Source organism: Colobus angolensis, unplaced genomic scaffold, assembly GCF_000951035.1.
Source record: "Colobus angolensis palliatus isolate OR3802 unplaced genomic scaffold, Cang.pa_1.0 Scaffold267, whole genome shotgun sequence".
NCBI classification, from domain to species: domain Eukaryota; kingdom Metazoa; phylum Chordata; class Mammalia; order Primates; family Cercopithecidae; genus Colobus; species Colobus angolensis.
Window position 1 is genome coordinate 89,055 of NW_012115899.1, and position 19,403 is coordinate 108,457.

At 40.0% G+C, this 19,403-nt stretch overlaps 1 protein-coding gene across 1 annotated transcript in view; it reads left to right on the top strand.

Annotated features, from left to right (window-relative positions):
- The window catches only part of UBE2G1 (ubiquitin-conjugating enzyme E2G 1), a 47,724-nt gene that overhangs the window by 5,772 nt on the left and 22,549 nt on the right, over positions 1 to 19,403 (top strand). Inside the window, exon 3 of the mRNA XM_011947503.1 lies at positions 17,182 to 17,253. Coding sequence (XP_011802893.1) covers positions 17,182 to 17,253 — 72 coding nt within the window. The remainder of the gene's footprint in view (positions 1 to 17,181; positions 17,254 to 19,403) is intronic.

Genomic DNA, 19,403 nt, shown 5'->3' on the forward strand with positions numbered 1-19,403 from the left:
GTGAGCCACCGCGCCCAGCCAATTTTTGTATTTTAGTAGAGACGTGGTTTCACCATGTTGGCTTGGCTGGTTTCAAACTTCTGACCTCAGGTGATCCACCCACCTTGGCCTCCCAAGTGCTGGGATTACAGATGTGAGCCACCATGCCTGGCCACAAGGTATTTTCATGTAAGTTGAATCATACAATATTTATCCTTTTGTATCTGGCTTATTTCACTTAGCATAATATTTTCAAGTTCGTTCATGTTGTAGAATGTATCATAGTTTCATTCCTTTTTAAAGCTGAATAACATCCCGTTGTATGTATACACTACACATTTTGTTTATCCATTCATCTATTGGTTGACATGGGTTATTTCCACATTTTGACTGTTGTGAAAAATGCTGCTTTGAACATTGGTGTGCAAACATCTGTTTGAGCCCCTGCATTAATTCTTTTGCATATATAACCAGAAGTGAAATTGCTGGATCATATGGTAATTCTAAGTTTAATATTTTGAGGACATGCCATACTGCCTTTCACAATGGTTGCATCCTTGTACATTCCCATTAGCAATACACAGGGTTCTAGTTTCTCTACATTCTTGTCAACACTTGTCATTTTCTGTGTGTATGTTTAGTAACAGCAGTTCTAGTTGGTGTGGAGTGGTGTCTCATTGTGGTGTTGAATTTATTCTGTTATTAGTGATATGGAGCATCTTTGCATTGTGCTTGTTGACCAGCCATCTTTTCGTCTTTGGAGAAATGCCTCTTCAAGTCATTTGCCCATTTTTGCATTGGTGTTGTTGTTGTTACTGAGTTGTATGAGTTCTTTTTGTATTCTGGATATTAATCCTGTATCAGATATATGATTTGCAAATATTTTTCCCATTTTTGGGGGGTTGCTTTTGATGAATAAAAGTTTTAAATTTCAATGCAAGTCGTTTATTTTTTCTTTTGTCTCCTTTGCTCTTGGTGTCATGTCCAAGAGTTTGTTGCCAAATCCAGTATCATGAAGATTTTCTCTTATTTTTTCACCTGAGAGTTTTATAGTTTTAGCTCTTTTAAGTTTTCATTTCCTTTAGAGTTAATTTTTGCATATCATGTAAGGAAAGAGTCCACCTTCATTCTTTTGCTTATGGATATCCAGTTTCCCTAGTGTTTTTTTTTTTTCTTGAGACGGAGTCTCGCTCTGTGGCCCAGGCTGGAGTGCAGTGGCCGGATCTCGGCTCACTGCAAGCTCCGCCTCCTGGGTTCACGCCATTCTCCTGCCTCAGCCGCCGGAGTAGCTGGGACTACAGGCGCCACCACCTCACCCGGCTGTTATTTTTGTATTGTTGGTAGAGACAGGGTTTCACCGTGTTAGCCAGGATGGTCTCAATCTCCTGACCTCGTGATCCGCCCACCTTGGCCTCCCAAAGTGCTGGGATTACAGGCTTGAGCCACCACACCCGGCCCCTAGCATTGTTTATTGAAAGATTTTCTTTCCTCATTGAGTGGTCTGGTCACCCTTGTTGACAATCAGTTGGCCCTATGTGCAAGGGTTTTATTTCTAGGCTTTTATTTTGTTTCATTGGTCTATGTGGCTGTCTGTTTGCCAGTACCACACTGTTTTGATTATTGTCATTTTGTAGTAAACTTTGGAATTAGGACATGGGAGTTCTCCAACTTTGTTCTTGTTTTCAAGCATGTTTTGGCGATTTGGGATGTGAATTTTAGGATGGGTTTTTCTATTTCTGAAAAAAAAGTTGTTGGGATTTTGATACAGGGATTACATTGTATTTGTAAATTCCTTTGGGTGGATTTTTTTGTGTTTAAGGAAAAGATTCAGTTGTTTAGAAGTCTCTTAAGCTCTGTTTATTTTACTTTTTGGTCTTTCTAGCATATGTCTCTTTCATATATTCAATTATACAGAATAGTGGGTATATGTGTGATACATGCAATGTAGATATGTACAATTTTTTTTTTTTTTTTTTTTGAGACGGAGTCTCGCTCTGTCGCCGGGGCTGGAGTGCAGTGGCGTGATCTCGGCTCACTGCAAGCTCTGCCTTCCGGGTTTACGCCATTCTCCTGCCTCAGCCTCCCGAGTAGCTGGGACTACAGGCGCCCGCCACCTCGCCCAGCTAGTTTTTTGTATTTTTTAGTAGAGATGGGGTCCAGGATGGTCTCGATCTCCTGACCTCGTGATCCACCCGTCTCGGCCTCCCAAAGTGCTGGGATTACAGGCTTGAGCCACCGCGCCCGGCCGATATGTACAATTTTAAGAGTTATTTTAAAACAAATACCATGTAACCGCTAGCAGGTGAAGAAATAGTTGTTTGAAGTTTTAAAACCACTGAAGTAGAGCATAAAAAGTCAGCCCAAGTCAGAAAACAGAACCATATTATTCAGGATGCACTAGGAAGAATACTGATTTGAATATGTGTTATTATTTAAGGGTTACCCGAGTTCTGGGAGCCTGGGAGAACAGTCTAGTGGTTTAGCAAGAGTAGGGAATCTTGAGTATGTATCTGAAAACACTTTGCTCCAGAAACCACTTAGTTAGGGTCTAAATTTGTAGTCCGTTTTGTTCAGTATTGGGAGGGAATGAGATTAAGAATAAAGTAGCTAGAAAATACTTGCCTGTTACAGCTGATTGGTATTGTAATAAGACTTGAGGGCTGGGAGCGGTGGTTCATGCCTGTAATCCTGGCACATCAGGAGGCTGAGGCATGTAAATCAGTTGAGCTCAGGAGTTTGAGACCAGCCTGGGCAACGTGGTGAGGCCCCATCGCTACAAAAAATACCAAAACTTAGTCTGCATGGTTGTACATGCCTGTAGTCCCAGGTACTCAGGAGGCTGAAGTGGGAGGATCACCTGAGCCCAGGAGGCGGAGGTTGCAGTAAGCCAGGATCATGTCACTGCACTCCAGCCTGGGCAACAGAGCAAGACCCTGTCTCAAGCAAACAGACAAACTCATAAAAAAGACTTGAAGCCGTTTTTTTATTTGTTTGTTTATTTTTGAGACAGAGTCTCATTCTGTCGCCCGGGCTGGAGTGCAGTGGTGTGATCTTGGCCCACTGCAACCTCTGCCTCCCAGGTTCAAGCCATTCTCATGTCTCAGCTTCCCCAGTAGCTGGGACTATAGGCGCACACCACTACATTTGGCTAATTTTTGTACTTTTAGTAGAGACAGGATTTCACCATTTTGGCCAGGCTGGTCTCGAACTCCCGACCTCAGATGATCTGCCTGGCTTGGCCTCCAACTGCCTGGGTTGGCCTCTCAAAATGCTGGGATTACAGGTGTGAGGCACCATGCCTGGCCCTATAACATACATTTAAATAGTGCCTGGTAACATAGACAAGAAAGTCAATTTGCATTTCTGACTTAAGAAGATTTTAGGAGAATCTGGCTTTTGAGCCAAGACTTTTTTTTAAATTATTTTTTATTGTTTTACTCGGAATCTTGCTTTGTCGCCCAGACTGGAGTGCGGTGGTGTGATCTCGGCTCACTGCAGCCTCCACCTCCTGAGTTCAAGCAGTTCTCTGCCTCAGCCTCCCAAGCAGCTGGGATTATAGGCACATGCCACCATGCCTGGCTAATTTTTGTATTTTTAGTGGAGATGGGGTGGTTTTGCCATGTTGGCCAGGCTGGTCTCGAACTTCTGACCTCAAGTGATCCACCCGCTTTGGCCTCCAAAAATGCTGGGATTACAGGCGTGAGCCACTGCACCCAGCTTCTGGCCTGATTATTTTAAGTGGGAGAAAAACAAGGCTTTTCTAGCCTACTAAAAATCCACAAACTAAATAAAATACTTCATTTCCTCTTCTCCTTGCCCCAGTTTGGTCGAACCATTTAAGTGTGAGTAAGTGGCAGACATGATACCTCACTTCTCAGTTTAGTTTGCCATTCCTAAGAATAAGAATATTCTCATCCATAATCATAGTATCATTTTGACATTAATTACAGCTATTAAACTTTTCCCAGTTGTTCCAGAATGTGTAACATAGCTATTTTTTTCTGATCCTGGATCTGCTCAATGTTTATATATTGCATCCCTCCCCTGCCCAACGATTCTTTGCCTTTTTGTTAATACTTAATTTTTTTAGAGCAGTTTTAGGTTCATAGCACAATGGAGCGGAAAATAGAGATTTCCCATATACCCCACACCCCACACATGCACACCTCCCCTTTATCAACACCCTCCACCAGAATGGCACATTCGTTATGACTGGTGAACTACATTGACACGTCATCACCCATAATCCATTGTTTATATCAGGGTTCACTTTTGGTGTTGTACATTCTATGGGTTTAGAGAAATATTTGATGTGTATCTACCATTATAGTATCATACAGAATACTTTGATGGCCTTAAGAATCCTCTTGAGTTTGGATTTTTGAAGATTTTAAACTAGGTGTTGAACAGGATACTCTACTCAACATTGTGGATTTTTCTAACTATTTTCTCAATAAATCATTTAACTGGCTGGACATGGTGGCTCGTGCCTGTGATCCCAGCATTTTGGGAGGCCGAGTTGGGAGGATCACTTGAACCCAGGAGTTGGAGACCAGCCTGGACAATATAGTGAGACCCCCATCTCACTTTATAAATAAAGCAATTATTTTGCTTATTTCCACATCCCCTATATTTCCTGCAAACTATAGCAGTACTATCTAATAGAAATACGGGAACCACAAATGAGAGCCTAATACGTGTTTTTAAAATTGTAACCACGTTTAGAAATGTAAAAAGATAGGTAAAATTCATTTTAATAATTTATTTAACAATACACCTAAAATAAAATTTCAAGATAGAATCAGCATAACTTTTTTTTCTCACAAAGTCTTCAAAAATCCAGTTTATATTTTACATTTGCAGCGCATCTCAACTAAGACTAGCCACTTCTTAGGTGCTTAGTAGCCACATGCGACTAGTGGCTATTATATTAGAAAGTGCAGGTCTAAGAAGCTTGATTTGATTCAGTGTAAACATTTTGGAGGAGGGGCAAGAGTATGTCATAGATGAAGCTTGTGTATACCATTGTGCATCAGATAAGAAGATACATGTTCTTGGGTTAATGGTTCCAAATTTGAACAGTTATTTGGTGATTGCCAGATTTCTCCGTTGTCAAGATGCATTATCTCTTTGTGCTGGTGAGTAATCTGGGGGATGATGCTTGGGCATCATATTCTGTTCTCCAGTGACCTTTTCACTGAATGGTTTTAGCATCCATTGATCATCCTTGCCTGGATTATTACATTAAGGGTTGCAACTGAAATGCTCTAAATATATCTGTGTAACAAATTTCCACCCCTTTCTTCCATTATACAAAGCATTAAAAATACTAGTTTCTGTCAGGTGCAGTGACTCATAACCTGTAATCCCAGCACTTTGGGAGGCCGAGGTGGGCAGATCGCTTGAGCCCGCTTCGAGACCAGCCTGGGCATCATGGTGAAACCCTGCCTCTACAAAAAATACAAAAATTAATTGGGCATGGTGACATGTACCTATAGACCCAGCTACTCAGGAGGCTCAGGGGGGTTGCCTGAGCCCAGATCAAGGCTTTAGTGAACCGTGATTGTGCCACTGCACTCCAGCCTGGACGACAAAGCTATTCTCTCAACCCAGTCTTCTTAGTAAGATCTAATAATTTTTTCTTTGGGAGATGACTTTCTGTAAACTTTGGAAGTCAGTAATAAATTGAAAGGGACTGGTTTCTTATCTGATTAATTCATTTTCATTTTGATGACTTCATATGCCTTCTTAGGTTCTTCCTTAAAGTCTTTAAAGGAGTTTTGTCTTCATCATCATCCTGCATCAGAAACTGCATCAGTAATTGACATTTAATGTCATAGATTGTGATGAGTCCTTGCGTTTGTTTTACGGGTTGGTCTTAAATATTGTTGGGTGTTCAGAGTATATCAGCAAAGGCTTTAGCTTAACATCTCTCTCAGTTTTTTAAATAGAAAAGCAATGTTAGCCTGACACATTTTCTTATCTTACAAAAGCACAAGATGAATTCCTTAAGAAAGGTCTGTTTTTGTCAGCTATAAATTTGCTTTCCAATATTTCTATCTTTATTAATAGTTTTCTGCAATTCACTGGGGGGAAGTTTGTTGCAGTCTTGCTATCAGCAGAAGCTAATTTATTTATCAATGATATTTAATTTATGCATTTATGTACTGTTCTTAAACCTCTCAAACAATTCAGGGTTTGCTTTGCAACTCAGCTGCTCACCAGATTCTCCTGTTTCTCCACTTTCACCTTCATAACTTTGCACAGTGCTGTTCACCTTCATAACTTTGCACAGTGCTGTTGCCACACAATGCTCAGTGGTTCCATGCTGCTTGCGGTTATAAATTTGTTGTATAAAGTATTACTGTAATGGTTCGAAAAACACCATGCTATGTCCAAGTCATCAACATTGCTTTCATTTGTATTTCTCTTGCATAGAAACAGTCTTACGTGTGATGCAGGGGATATACTTAGAGTCAGGGGCTTGACTTTTGGCTCCCTTGCCTTAACAAATGCATTACTTCCAATTTTTTCTTTCAATGTATGTGCTTTCCTAGGCCTCTTAGTTAGGTTCACCTGTATTTTCCCAGGACATCCCATTTTCTTTTTTTTTTTTTGAGACGGAGTCTCGCTCTGTCGCCCAGGCTGGAGTGCTATGGCCGGATCTCGGCTCACTGCAAGCTCCGCCTCCCGGGTTCACGCCATTCTCCTGCCTCAGCCTCCCCGGTAGCTGGGACTACAGGCGCCGCCACCTCGCCCGGCTAGTGTTTTGTAGTTTTTAGTAGAGACGGGGTTTCACGGTGTTAGCCAGGATGGTCTCGATCTTCTGACCTTGTGATCCGCCCGTCTCGGCCTCCCAAAGTGCTGGGATTACAGGCTTGAGCCACCGCGCCCGGCCCATCCCATTTTATTAGAAGCCATTTTTACTTAATATGGAGAAGATCATGTACAAGATGCCTTTCAGTAGAAGTTATATTTCATGCACAACATTTCTGATCATGCAACAGGGCTCTCTTCTTTTGCTAATGTGATTATAAGGAGAAGCAGCACATACAAATAAATAGTTATTTGAATTAGAGAAACATGATCTCCTAATGCCGTCTTAGGGAAGGGTTTGAGGAGGACAGAATTAGTGTCAGTATATCACAGCTACTTCGACATAAATCACACCTGTTGTTCCCCTTTGGAAGAAATCTTGGATTGGACCTGGCGTGGTGTGCTGCTTACATTATTCTTTCTTTCTTATGTCAAGAAGTGGGTGGAGACTACTTAGAGGAATGAGGAATCAACACCATCTTAATATGTGTTTGTGAGTAGAACATTTCGTATTTGTATTACCTGTTCCGGTTTTTAACTTTGTGCATTTTATGTGAATCTACTTATTATACTTGCATTAAAAGTAGTTTAATACTTGGTCATATGTTAGAAACCTGTCATTCAGATTGTTGTATTTCAAAATGTAGACAAAGCTGTCATTCTGAGTTGTTTAGCTTTTGAGTTTCATATCATATTTAGTCCAATCGAAATATACAAAAGAAAAATGATGTTGCTAATTTTCTTTTTCACATTTCAGACTTTTGCTTTAATTATAATAAATTTTATAGACACACATTTGAATGGCACACTAATAGCCTCGGAAAATTGGGGGTTTAAATGTAAATATTGCCTTCATACCTTAGACTCTAAGTAATAGCAATAAACATTGTGCAAATTGGCTGGGCTCACCTGTAATCCCAGCACTTGGGTGCGCGGGGTAGGGGGTGGGAGGTGAGCTCAGGAGTTCAAGACTAGCCTGAGCAACATAGGAAGACCTTGTCTCTACCAAAAATACAAAAAAAAAAAAATGTCACACATGGTGGTTTGTGCCTGTGGTCCCAGCTACTGAGGAGGCTGAGGTGGGAGGATTGCTTGAGCCCTGGAGGCAGAGGTTGCAGTGAGCCACGAACACACCACTGCACTCCAGTCTGGGCCACAGAGTGAAACTCTGTCTCCAAAAAGAGAAAAAAGGCCACAGTGCTTAAAAAGCCCATCCAGATAATAAGAAAAAAGAGAATCACTCAATGTAAAAAAAAGAAGTGGGGAAATAAAAATATATAAATGCATCAAAGATAAATTGCCACTGGCAGAAGGATGCCCGGTGTTAGCCAGTGGTAAAAATACCCAGTGTTAGCAAGACTGGAGGCAAATAGTTACCTATAATGTTTCTGGGATAATACATTGAAGTAAACATCTTGTGGTTTGATATATATGTTCCTTTGACTTAGAGTTCAGTTTATAGTTTATATTCTAGATATACTTCCACAGATGTACAAGGAGAGTGCAAAGTACTCTTTTTAAATTAAATTTTTTTTTTTTTTTTTTAAGATGGCATCTTGCTCTTTTGTCCAGGCCGGAGTGCCGTGGTACGATCATAGCTCACTGCAGCCTCAAACTCTCCTGGGCTCAAGAGATTCTCCCACTTCATCCCCCAGAACAGTTGCGGCTACAGATTTACACTGCCTGGCAATGGCAGCACTATTTTTTCTTTTTATTTATTTTATTTTATGTTATTATTATTATTTTTTGAGACGGAGGTTCGTTGTCTCCCAGGCTGGAGTGCAGTGGCGCTATCTCGGCTCACTGCAAGCTCCACCTCCTGGGTTCACGCCATTCTCCTGCCTCAGCCTCCCGAGTAGCTGGGACTACAGGCGCCGCCACCACGCCCAGCTAATTTTTTTGTATTTTTAGTAGAGACGGGGTTTCACTGTGTTAGCTAGGATGGTCTCGACCTCTTGACCTTGTGATCCACCCGCCTCGGCCTCCCCAAGTGCTGGGATTATAGGCTTGAGCCACCGCACCCGGCTTTTATTTATTTTTAAAAAGACTTTTAAATACTCATCATTTCTTTTTACCTTTCTTTTTGTTTTTTCACTCCTCTCAGCTTATACCTAGGCAGCATTATTTATATTTGAGGGGGAAAAAAAAGAGGTGTGGTGGTGGAAACGAAGTATCGAATGTTCAGACTATGCTAAGTGGCCATCAGTTAGAAAAGGGTGATTCCATTTCTGTATAGTATATGGTGGTGTAGCCCAAATCTGAAAGAATACACAGCAAATTGTTAGTAGTGGTTGTCTTTGGAGAGCAAGAAGGTGGAGTGTCTCATGCCTTTATTTTATTTTCCTATGTTACTTTAAGATAAATGGCCTTTTTTCATAATTTAAAAAATCAAAGTATATAAAAGAAAGTTGAAAATATGCTACTACTTGGTAATGACAACCACCACCTACAGTACCTCCCAGTGTTGGACGTCCTTGCGTCTACCTTTCGGGGCATGTACGCAGGTTGAAATCTGGGGTTGTAATAGGTTTGCCATTCATATACTTTAAGTTGCAAGTTGCATGTGAATGACAACCCAGCTAAGGTACTATTGAAGAAATTATTGACCTATAGATAGATATTTATCTCGAGAAGAGATTAATTTCTAAAAGAGTCACAGTTGAGAGAAGAAAATTGATAAAAACCTCTAAATAGTTTTGAGACTCTTGACAGAACCCACTGACTTATTGATGTCCAGGATAAGGGAATAAACACGTGTGTATTCCTTAGTACCTTTCTGCCTTTCCTTCCCTCCATTTCCTTCTCGTTTTCTAACCATAAATATATATATTTAGTCATTTGTTATTATTTTTTAACATAGAAATCCTGATAATGTAAAATTACAATAATACAGAAAATAACAATGTAAAATCCTGATAATATAAATTTATATATAAATCCTGATAATGTAAAAATAGGACCAATGGCAACAAGAAAATAATACACACACACGTGTGTGTGTGTGTGGCCCTTGGCAATCACAGCATATGTTATTAAATACATATATTTATAGAAAAGCTTATAGCATTCATGGTGGTTTGGTTTTATTTATGCATTTACATGAGGTTGGTAACTACACTGGTCCCTTTCACCTCCGTTTTTCTATGACAGAATTCTTTATTTTGATTCATTTCCCAGCATTTATTTCAAAAAGTACCAAAGTCCTTAAAGTTTACAATACTTATGAATGTGTATTGCCATCTTATTTTGACTTCTTGTTTGGGCTTTCTCTCTCTCTCTCTCTCTCTCTCTCTCTCTCTCTCTCTCTTTGAGACAGGTGCATAGGCTGGAGTGTAGCAGCATGCTTACAGCTCACTGCAGCCTCGACCTCCTGGGTTCAAGTGATCTGCCCCCTCAGCCTCCTGAGTAGCTGGCACCACAGGCGCTTGCCACCATGTCCAGCTAATTTTTGTATTTTTTGTAGAGGTGGTGTCTCCCTGTGTTGTCCAGGCTGGTCTTGAACTCCTGGGCCTCCCAAAGTGTTGGGATTACAGGTGTGAGCCACCGTGCCTGGCTGCATTTCTCATTCTTGGTATCACATTCTGCTTCAGGATTCTGTATTTATTCACGTCACTGTTACTTACCTACATTGAGTATTGTGGGGAAATCTGAGGCTAACCTGGTTGGTTCTACCCACCCACCTATATTGGACTTGTTTTTTCCCTTCCTAAAGTTCAGTGCCTCATTTGAGAGATGTTTTACTGTTTATTTTGTACCAGTTTTTTTCTGAGTTGTGGGATATGTTTTCAATCTGTTTTTTACTTATCATAGAAGGCTTTGTAGATTTATGCCGTATTCTGATCTCTTCAGGAATGCCAGTTTAACTTATGTAAATCTCCTTTGTTTATTATCTTTACTCTTTTAAAATATTGATTTATCTTTTCATTAGAAGTATTTCTTAAAGTTATGACCATGATTTTTTTTTAGTTGTTTTTTGTCTGTTTCTCGCTTTCCTATAAGGTCTCCTGTTGCTCTATAATGTTTTCTTTTGAGTCTTCTTCGAAAAATATGTTTCTGTAATTTCTTTGAGACTGTTTTTCTGAAGTCCTTCTGTTTTTTTTACATATATTATTCAGTGGTTGAAATGAACTTGAAGTGAATTGGAAATTGAAGAATCCCATGAGTGTGCTTGCTTCATTCAGCAGCGGCATGTTTACGGCTCCCTGCAGCCTGAGAATCCCTTTTTGCCCCTTGTAATGTGGGGAGAGCCACTGGTGTGTTCGAGGGGAAGCTGACGAGAGGCCAGCTGGGATGTACACTTACAAACAGGGCTTTACAAATGAAGAGGGTGACGTTCTTAGTTGGAAGTGACAGGAATTCAACTAAAACAAATTTAGACAAAAACAGGTGTAAGAAATCAAATATCTGTTTGGATCTCTTCTTGTTGCTTATTCTTTCTTTTGGCTTCATTCTCCTTGAGACTTGAATTGTGGCTATTGGCAGCTCTCAGGCCTTTATAGCCCAGCTTCCCCACTCTGAAAGACCACTCCCTCCTGTGGCCTTGGGGTCGGGGGGCCTTGTCTGGCAGTCCTACTAGAAACATAGTTGGGTGTGATGTTTGAAGCCGGGTAGTATTTTCCAAAATAAATATTTCAGGCATGGGCTTGTTCTCAAGATTCTGAAGAACATAGATGTATTCCTTTTATGTCCTGTAGCCTAATTAATGAGCGATTTTAAAGGAAGAAAATGGACAACTAACATTTATTGTACCTTAAGATGGGTCAGACTTTCGCATATACAGTGTCTCCTCTCTGTGTTACAACTCTCTGTGTTACTATGGGCTTTGCCATCCTTTACTGATAAAGAAAATGAGACTCAGAAAATAGAAATGATCTGTTTAAGTTGTCCAGGCTAGTAATACTGACAAAATATCATATGCTGTGCCCAAATTTTCCATTGTGAAGTGACATTCAGAAGTCCCCAGAAATCATCTTTATCAAATTTATTTGTATACAATAGGCGAGATCAAAGTAAGCTGTTTGTGTGACACTGAAAACCAGCGCTAGGGCATAATTTCAGTATTGCAAGGAGCTCCTGCGGCAACACATCTTGGCAGAGATGTAAGCTTATGCTATTGCATATAATTTATGCGCAAGCAACAACGTACTTAGGACTTAATATTGAAGAACCCTTACACCTGTGATTGAAGAGGCTGTGATAAGCACTGTGAACTACTGCAGGTAGCAGAATGTCAGTAAGTGTTACTTGAGCAGTGTGGTCCAGAATTCTGCCAAGCAAATCCCTTTGGGAAGCATATTGACAAATTCTTATTAAGAGATCATCTCTGATCTGCTTGGCTTGTCTGTTTCATTTTCCTTATGTTTTTGAAGCACGGTAAAAGAAATTGGGTTGGATATTTTTTGTTTTGTTGTGTTTTGAGACAGGGTCTCACTCTGTATTTCCCAGGCTGGAGTGCATTGGTGTGGTTTTGGCTCACTGCTCTTTCTCCCTCCCTCCCAGGGTCAAGCAGTCCTCTCGAGTAACTGGGACTATATAGGCACATGCCACCATGTCTGGCTAATTTTTTTGTTTTGTTTTGTTTTGTTTTGTTTTGTTTTTTGAGACAAAGTCTCACTCTTGTCGCCTAGGCTGTAGTGCAATGATGCGATCTCAGCTCCTTGCAACCTCCTCCCAGGTTCAAGCAATTCTCCTGCCTTAGCCTCCTGAATAGCTGGGATTAGAGGCACTTACTACCACATCTGCCTAATTTTTGTATTTTTAGTGGAGATGAGGTTTCACCATGCTGGCCAGGCTTGTCTTGAACTCCTGACCTCAGGTTATCCCCCTGCCCCAGCCTCCCAAAGTTGCTGGGATTACAGGTGTGAGCCACCACACCCGGACAGGGTATCACTATATTGCCAAGCCTGGTCTCAAATTTCTAGGTTCAAGTGATCCTCCTGCCTTGGCCTCCCAAACTGTTGGGATTAGAGGCCACTGAGCCTGGCCTTGAATTGTTTTTTTTTTTTGTTTTTTTTTTAAATTTAAGAGACATGGTCTTGCTCCAAGCTGGAGTGCAGTGGCACCTTCTTAGCTTACTGCGGCCTCAAACTCCCGGGCCCAAACAATCTTCCTGACTCAGCCTCCCCGGTAGCTAGGACTGGGTCACTGTATGTTGCTGTTGCCTAGGCTGGTTTTGAACTCCTGGCCTTAAGCGATCCTCCCACTTTGGCCTCCCAAAGCACTGAGATTACAGGTATGAGCCACTGTGCCTGGCCAAAAATGTTTTTGATTAGGAAATCAGCTAGCCTGTAGCCCATGTCGTGGTATAAATAAAAAATTTAAATTTTAAGCAAATTTTTAAATTTTACCAGAAATTTGTAAAAGATTATTAAATTGATGCATCTTAAAATCTAAAGAGGAAATAAACCTTTGTGATTGCTATACTTGACTTTTTTCAGTATTAATTAATGGAAGGTTGAAGGACGGGAACATTTTTGCCATTACCTTTGGTGACTTGGTTTGTGGCATTTTTATGTTTTACGGTAACATGGCAATTTATTCCTCTGATGATAAGGTCAAAATTATTTTGACAAATTATCTCAGTGGTTAGGAGTAATTATGTACTGTTTGGATAAAAGGGTCTATCTATGATCTCAGAAGTTCAAAGTGAAGCTGCTATAAAAATAGTTACTTTACAGACATACACCTTGCAGCCAACTGTGTTGTATAAATAAACTTGACAGGAACTCATATTCCCGGTGCAGGAGACCGCAGTCACCCAGACACAAAGGAAAATCGTTACTAGGCTATAAACCCTTCTTTGTATTTGGCTTTGTAGAAGTTAGACTTCGCCAACAATTGGTCTTGGCAAAGTACACTTACAGTTAAAAGTAGCTTATTTTCTTTTCTTTTTGAGATGAAGTCTCGCTCTGTCGCCTAGGCTGGAGTGCAGTGGCGCGATCTCGGCTTACTGCAAGTCCCGCCTCTGGTTCAGGCCATTCTCCTGCCTCAGTCTCCCGTGTAGCTGGGACTACAGGCGCCCGCCAGCATGCCCAGCTAATTTTTTGTATTTTTAGTAGAGACGAGGTTTCACTGTGTTAGCCAGGATGGTCTCGATCTCCTGATATCGTCATCTGCCTGCCTGGGCCTCCCAAAGTGCTGGAATTACAGGCGTGGGCCACCGCGCCTGGCCAAAAGTAGCTTATTTTTTTAGTAGTCAAGTACAAAATGACATCTAGTTGGGTCTTGGAATGTTATTCTGAGAATCTGTATTTTGCTGAGGTGTAGTGAGGGTTTATTTTTACATAATGATCAATAATACTGAAAACATTATTTTAGGCTATATTAAACTTTCTTTAGATTAAAGAAAGTCTTTTGAGGAAACTTTTAAATGCCCAATAATACCAAAGTAGACAGATAGAGATAGGCATAAGGAGCCTCCGTGTGCTCCCCCAGCCCCTGGCGTGATTAGGTCATGGTCAGTCTCGTTTCACCCATCTTAGCCCTCTCCCTAATAACCGTGAAGTACATACTAAGCATGATCATTTTTCTGTAAATATTTCAGTATGTATCTCTAAAAATGGTAGGAAAATCCCCAGCACAACACCATTGCCAGACTCAAAAAAGGAAACAACATTTGCTGGATATTGTCTAATGTCTCGTTACTCTTCACATTTTCATTTGTGTCATAATTGTCATAAATTTAAAAAAATGTTTGAATTCATTGTCTTTTGTGCTCTTTGCAGTATATTTGCTGAAGATTCCAGGTCTTGTTCTTTAGAATATCTAGAGTAGATCTTGCTAATTGTGTCCCAAGGATGTCCTCGAACATATTTCTCTGTTTCTGTTCTTTGTGAATTAGTTATTGTACTTAGGGCCTCAAACAGGTTAGGTTTGTGAGGTGACTTTACTTCATATGTGGGGTTTGTTCATTTTTCAGGAGACGTGTAATATCTGGTTGTCTTTTAAAATGCCTGGATTAAATGATAAAATGGCCAATGTTTCAGTTGTTTTTCATTTTTTAGCTGGAATAGTTTTATAGAGAAAAACCCCATTTGATCAAATAGTAATTACTGTTTTGATTACTTGGCAATATAATTTGTGTAATAAAAAAGGATCACACTAAATACTGATTCTTTTGCTTTTTAAAATTGGTTTTCAGAATAACAAAATGATTTACCAGCATCCTGTAGTGGTGATAAATTAGTTTTTTGTTTTTGATTTTACAGTTATAAACTCATGGATTTAAATTTGCATATTTCAGTCATTTGTCCCATATTTGACCAGTGGAGGCCTCTTCAGGCTGGCTCTTGAGTCCCTTTCACAATACCATAGTATTACTTGATAGTTTCCTTTTTGTCTGCTATGTGTGAGATGAACCTAACATTTCTTGCTCTAGACCTGGAGTCAGCCATCTGAAGAGATCTGGTCCGTTTTAGTGATAAATTCATATTTAGAGATCACATTCTGGGTACTACTGGGCTGTTCATTTTTCGAGGCTTTTTCAGTGGACAGATCTGAGAACTATATATTTGAAAGCAATATCATTTTATATTGATTCTTCCAATTCCGATTCAGAAATACAGGGTTTTTACTTTTCATATGCTCTTTCTGTTCTTTTTAGTTTTATTCTTGGTAATGACTCTATCTTAGCAAGTCTGCTCATGCATTATTTTCCATTACTTAACACTTACCGAAATCATTACTCTCAAGACATTTCCTTGTCCCTGGGTTTCCTTTTTATTCATGGCTTGTAGACCACTCTGGCCCACAGTGATATCCAGATCCATAGCATGCAAACACAACTCTCATTTAACAATCACCAGACACTCCAGGATTTACTAGTTTTAAAAATTGAAGTATAACATTGACAGGAAAGTACATACATATTATGTATCTACATACATAATATGTATGTACATACATGTTATGGACAGCATGCCTCTGTACCAGTACACCAGAAGTCTGTTCCATGCCTCTTCCCAGATACTGCTTTCACTTCCCGCTCCAAAAGACACACACACACACAGAGAAAATGCTATTGTCCTGATTTTAATACTATTGGTTAGTTTTGCCTCCTTTAGAACTGTAAACTTTTGTGTTTTAGCATTCATGACTTTTGTGAGAAAGAGAGGTCTTCTAGGCCCTTTCCAACTCTTAATTGTATCTCTAGATAGCATTCAGAAAAGATGTTATCTTCATCTTTGGCACTCTTGAAACTCCTAATACCTTAGGAATATAAAGGTCAAACATGGTCACTTTTTGGTTTTAGTTCCCCTTTTGATTTACAGAAGCTCTATTTGTATTAGGTATTTTAAACTTCTCCCTATTATGTTGCAAATTTTTTTTTTTTTTTTTTGAGGCTGAGTCTTGCTCTGTCATATGTTGCAAATATTCTTTCCCAGTCATTTGTATTTAGACTTTATTGCTGTACTGCACTTAAAGTATTTTGTGTAGCATTATTTGACTGTTGAGTTTTGTGTCCTGCATAGGAGGACCACCTCCACTCAAAATGATGTGAAAAAACACAATTCTGTATTTGCTTTTAGTTAGGTTTTATACCTCTTTGTTTATATCTGTAATCTGTCTGGATTTGAATATAGTGTGAGGTATCCATATCAACATTTAAACACAGATAGGATCTTTTAACATCTTTCAGCCTTTTCCATTAAAATAAAACTTGCTTGAATTTCGTTTACCTGTGACTGCTACACTTTTCCATCTGCCGTCAAACTTTTAGAAAAAATTTCCTCTTGGGTTTTTCCACTTCATCTTCTCTTTGTCGACTCAGCGTCTCCTGCATGGATTCCATCTTACCTTCACGCTAACACTGCTTATGCCTAGGGCAACTGTGGCCTGTTTTTTTTTTTTAATTGAATCCAGTGGACTGAATATAGACCCCTTCTTCCCTGAGCTGTATGTGTTTATCATCGTTGGATAGTTTCTCCTTTAAATGCAACTCCTTTAGCTTTAATAAAATGTTTTCTTGGCTTCTTTTTTTTTTTTTTCTTTTTTTGAGATGGAGTCTCGCTCTGTCGCCCAGGCTGGACTGCAGTGGTACAATCTCAGCTCACTGCAAACTTCGCCTCCTGGGTTCATACCATTCTCCTGCCTCAGCCTCCCGAGTAGCTGGGACTACTGGATGCCTGGCTAATTTTTGTATTTTTACTGGAGATGGGGTTTTACCATGTTGGCCAGGCTGGTCTCAAACTCCTGACCTCAGATGATCCTCCCGCCTCAGTCCCCCAAAGCGCTGGGATTACAGGTGTGAGCCACTGTGCCCGGCTAGATTTATTTTTAAGACAATGTGTTTTTTGTCCCTAACAAAAGGCATTTAAGACTAAGCCCATCACCATTTCTTCCCCTCTCCTGGAAAACCAGTACCACTACCTATGTTTCTCATTTCAGTGAATGAACAGATTTCTACCCTTGCACAGAAATCTGGTGTCAAAAAGAAAGTGGGGGGAATTCACATTATCGGTAACGCTGTTAAAGTGTACCACTCAGTGGTATTTAGTGTATTCACTAAATACCAATTCACAATTGGTTGTGCAACCAACCACCAGCTCTCTCTAGTTTTAAAACTTTTTCATCACACCTATACCCCTTAAGTAATTATGCCCCATTTCTCCCTTCTCTCATTGTGTAATCTACTTTCTGTCTCTCTGGATTTGCCTATTCTGGATATATCATAAAAAATAAGTTGTATAATGTGTGACCTTATATGTCCGGCTTCTTTAACTTAGCCTGATGTTATTGAGCTTCATATATTAGTACTTCATTTCTTTCTATGGCTGAATAATATTTCATTGTATGTATATACTGCAGTTTATTCATTTGTCGATGGATGTTTGAGTTTCTGCCTTTTGATTATTACAACAAATGCTGCTACAAACATTCATGTACAACTTTCTGTGTGGACAGATGTTACGTATATACCTAGAAGTGGAATTGCTGGGTCATATGGTAACTCTGCTCAACTTTTTTATCATATGTCATTTTTCTTTAAAAAAAAAAAAAAATACCTATTTATTTTTTAAACTGAGACAGGATCTGGCTCTGTTGCCCAGGCTGGAGTGCCCTGGTGTCATCTCAGGTCATGGCAACCTCCGCCTCCTGATCTCATCTTCCCACCTCAGCCTCCGTGAGTCGCTGGGTCTGTAGGTGCACGCCACCATGCCTGGCTAACTTTTTTCTTTTTCTTTTCTTGGTAGAGACAAGGTTTTGCCATGTGGCATCAAACTCCTGGGCTCAAACGATCTGCCCACGTCAGCCTCCCAAAGTGTGGGGATTACAGGCATGAGCCACCACGCCCAGCTCATGTCATTTTTGACTTACTACTTTAAGCCCTACTTCTTTAACATCGCCAAGTTAGGGTGATTGATTCTGTCTTCTAAGTATCCCTGTTTTCTTCATTGTTTCGATGGCTATATACTTGAGGTACACTTTTCAGGATTACTTGAATTGCTTGCTTTTTGTTTCTTTGTCCTCATCATGCCTTATTTACACAATCTTCTACATACTGCAAGATTGGTTTTTGCAAATGTAAATCTCATGAGGTCACCCCACTGTTTAAAAGAAAAAGAAAAAAAGAACCACCCTTCAAAGGCTTATCATTGGCCTCTGGATGAAGTCCAAGCATGCAGGGCTTACAAAGGCCCTTTGCTGTCCAGCTTTTGACGTTCTGTTTAGTTTCAGCTGCTCCCCTGCCCCCCGCCGTTCCAGTCATATACTGATTGCCCTATTTCAAGTTTTTGTACATGCTCCTCTATCTAAAGCAGAGGTTCAGATTCTAAACCTTGAATTTCCTCACCCAAATCCTTTATTTCTTTTCTTTGTAGAAGCCTATTCTTATTCCTCATGATTGTTATGTGCCCTTCTTTTTTATGTGCCCTCAAATTCTTGTACTATTGTTGGAGCACATTGTAATTGCCTGTTTACTTCTCTGGGGATCAGGAGCCGATGTTGGTCAAGTGCCAGAAGATGTAGACAGACTGAAGTACAATCAATAGGAATTTAGCAGAAGCCAAAAGATTATTTGATAAATGATTTAGGGAAGACTTCATGGTGGGGGCTAGTATTGATAGGGACCTTGAAGGAAGCGTTCATGAAGGTATGGTACGGTTCTATCGCTTTAAGTGGATTAAGCCTGTTAAATATTCATGCATCTAGACCTAGGAAGAGTCATGCTGGGGGCAGAAGCCATGACAAAAGTGAGGCGTTGGACATTTTTCAGCATTGCTTTTGTATTTACTTCCATGGAACAAGCAAAGACGTTGGACATTTTTCAGCATTGCTTTTGTATTTACTTCCATGGAACAAGCAAAGAACACAATTAGGCCTGCAGAAGAGATGCATGGAAAGAATGGGCAAAAGATTTCAAGAACTTGGGGGTTTTGACAAGAGTAAGAAGCAATGATATACTTTATGGAAAGTGTAAGGAAATTTTCAAGGGTAATTTTGACCATGTAATTTTGTAATAAATAATTTCAGAGCTTACTCACCTATGTTTATAAACCCTGGACTTCTGGTGGAAAATGCAGCAACTAGGTAATTTCTGGATATATTATAGAATCTTTCACAAGACTTTTGCGTACAGTGTTGCAGAAAATGGTCCGAGTAATGTATGG